The sequence below is a fragment of the Geospiza fortis genome, unplaced genomic scaffold, assembly GCF_000277835.1.
Source record: "Geospiza fortis unplaced genomic scaffold, GeoFor_1.0 scaffold138, whole genome shotgun sequence".
NCBI lineage: Eukaryota > Metazoa > Chordata > Aves > Passeriformes > Thraupidae > Geospiza > Geospiza fortis.
The window spans coordinates 4,561,993-4,563,215 of NW_005054307.1; the positions used below are offsets into that span (position 1 = coordinate 4,561,993).

General features: G+C 64.8%; 1 protein-coding gene across 1 annotated transcript in view; it reads right to left on the reverse strand.

Moving 5' to 3' along the window:
• NXPH1 (neurexophilin 1) overlaps positions 1–1,167 on the reverse strand; it is a 135,490-nt gene extending 134,323 nt beyond the window's left edge. Inside the window, exon 1 of the mRNA XM_005418559.2 lies at positions 947–1,167. Within this exon, the coding sequence (XP_005418616.1) occupies positions 947–1,000 (54 nt within the window). The 5' untranslated portion in view covers positions 1,001–1,167. The remainder of the gene's footprint in view (positions 1–946) is intronic.
• Between the last annotated feature and the right edge of the window lie 56 nt (positions 1,168–1,223).

Sequence of the window (1,223 nt, forward strand, 5' to 3'; positions counted from 1 at the left end):
TCACCACCCCCAGCACGGGCTCCGGGGTGCTTCTCTCGGCAGCGCTCCTGGAAAAAGGTCTTTTCCCTCCCCCGTAGCCACGGGGATGAGCTGCCGCCAAGCGTCTGCCTGCTTAACGCATCACAAGAGAGAGAAGATGCGGGCTGCAAAAGGGCAGTCTGCCTGGGTTTTGTTCCTTGCAATCGTAGCGGGAATAAAGTGAGTGTGTGTGTGAAAGGAGATAACGCCGATGTTTACTCGTGTTCCCGCGGTAATCGTAAAGGAGATTTGCTACGAAAGTCAATGACACTTCTCGCGGAACATACTAGCCGTGCTCGCCGCCGCCTGTGCCGCCCCGCCCGTAGTGGCACACCGCGAGGTTCCCTTCTGGAGGGGTTCCCACCCTCAGGAGGGAGCAGAGGGCACGAAGTTGCCTCCATGCCACAGCCTGGCCGGGTGGCCCCGCGGCGGTGCTCTGGTGCCCAGGCAGACACCCAGGGACCAGCCGTGCTCCCGCCGCCTGTGCCGCCCCGCCCGTAGTGGCACACCGCGAGGTTCCCTTCTGGAGGGGTTCCCACCCTCAGGAGGGAGCAGAGGGCACGAAGTTGCCTCCATGCCACAGCCTGGCCGGGTGGCCCCGCGGCGGTGCTCTGGTGCCCAGGCAGACACCCAGGGACCGGTCCGGGAGGCAGCACCGGGGGACGCGGCAGGAGACCCCGACCCTGCTCTGGCCCGGCGGAGCACCCCTTCCCTGCGGAGGAGTTACAGGTCTGCGCCCCCACTCCTCGCACCCCGCCGAGATTTCTCGGCCGGGACCCGCACTGCCCCGGCCCCGGGAGGACGGGGCAGGGCTGGCTGCGGCGTGCAAGTAGTTGCCGTGAGTTTGCTCGTTCTCCGCCAGGCTGGCGCCCTCCTCCCCGACGAGCTTCCCCATGCCCGGCCCGTGAGAGGGGCCGGGGACACTCACCAGGTAGAGAGTGGGCTGCAGCAGAAGGACCGCGTACCAGTACACAGCCTGCATCCTCGCCGCTCAAACTTCCCCCGCGCTGCTTTCGCTGCCTCTTTGTTCCTTCCAGAACATAGATCCACCTGACATCCACTTTACAGAACAAGCAGAGCTCTCACCAGCCTGGACAAAAACGAAATTATAGATCCCATGACCACAAGACAAGGTTAGGCTCAGCACAAGGGGGGAAGAGAGGTGTATAGGGAAAGGGGGGGCGCGGGGGGCCGGCGGCGGGAGA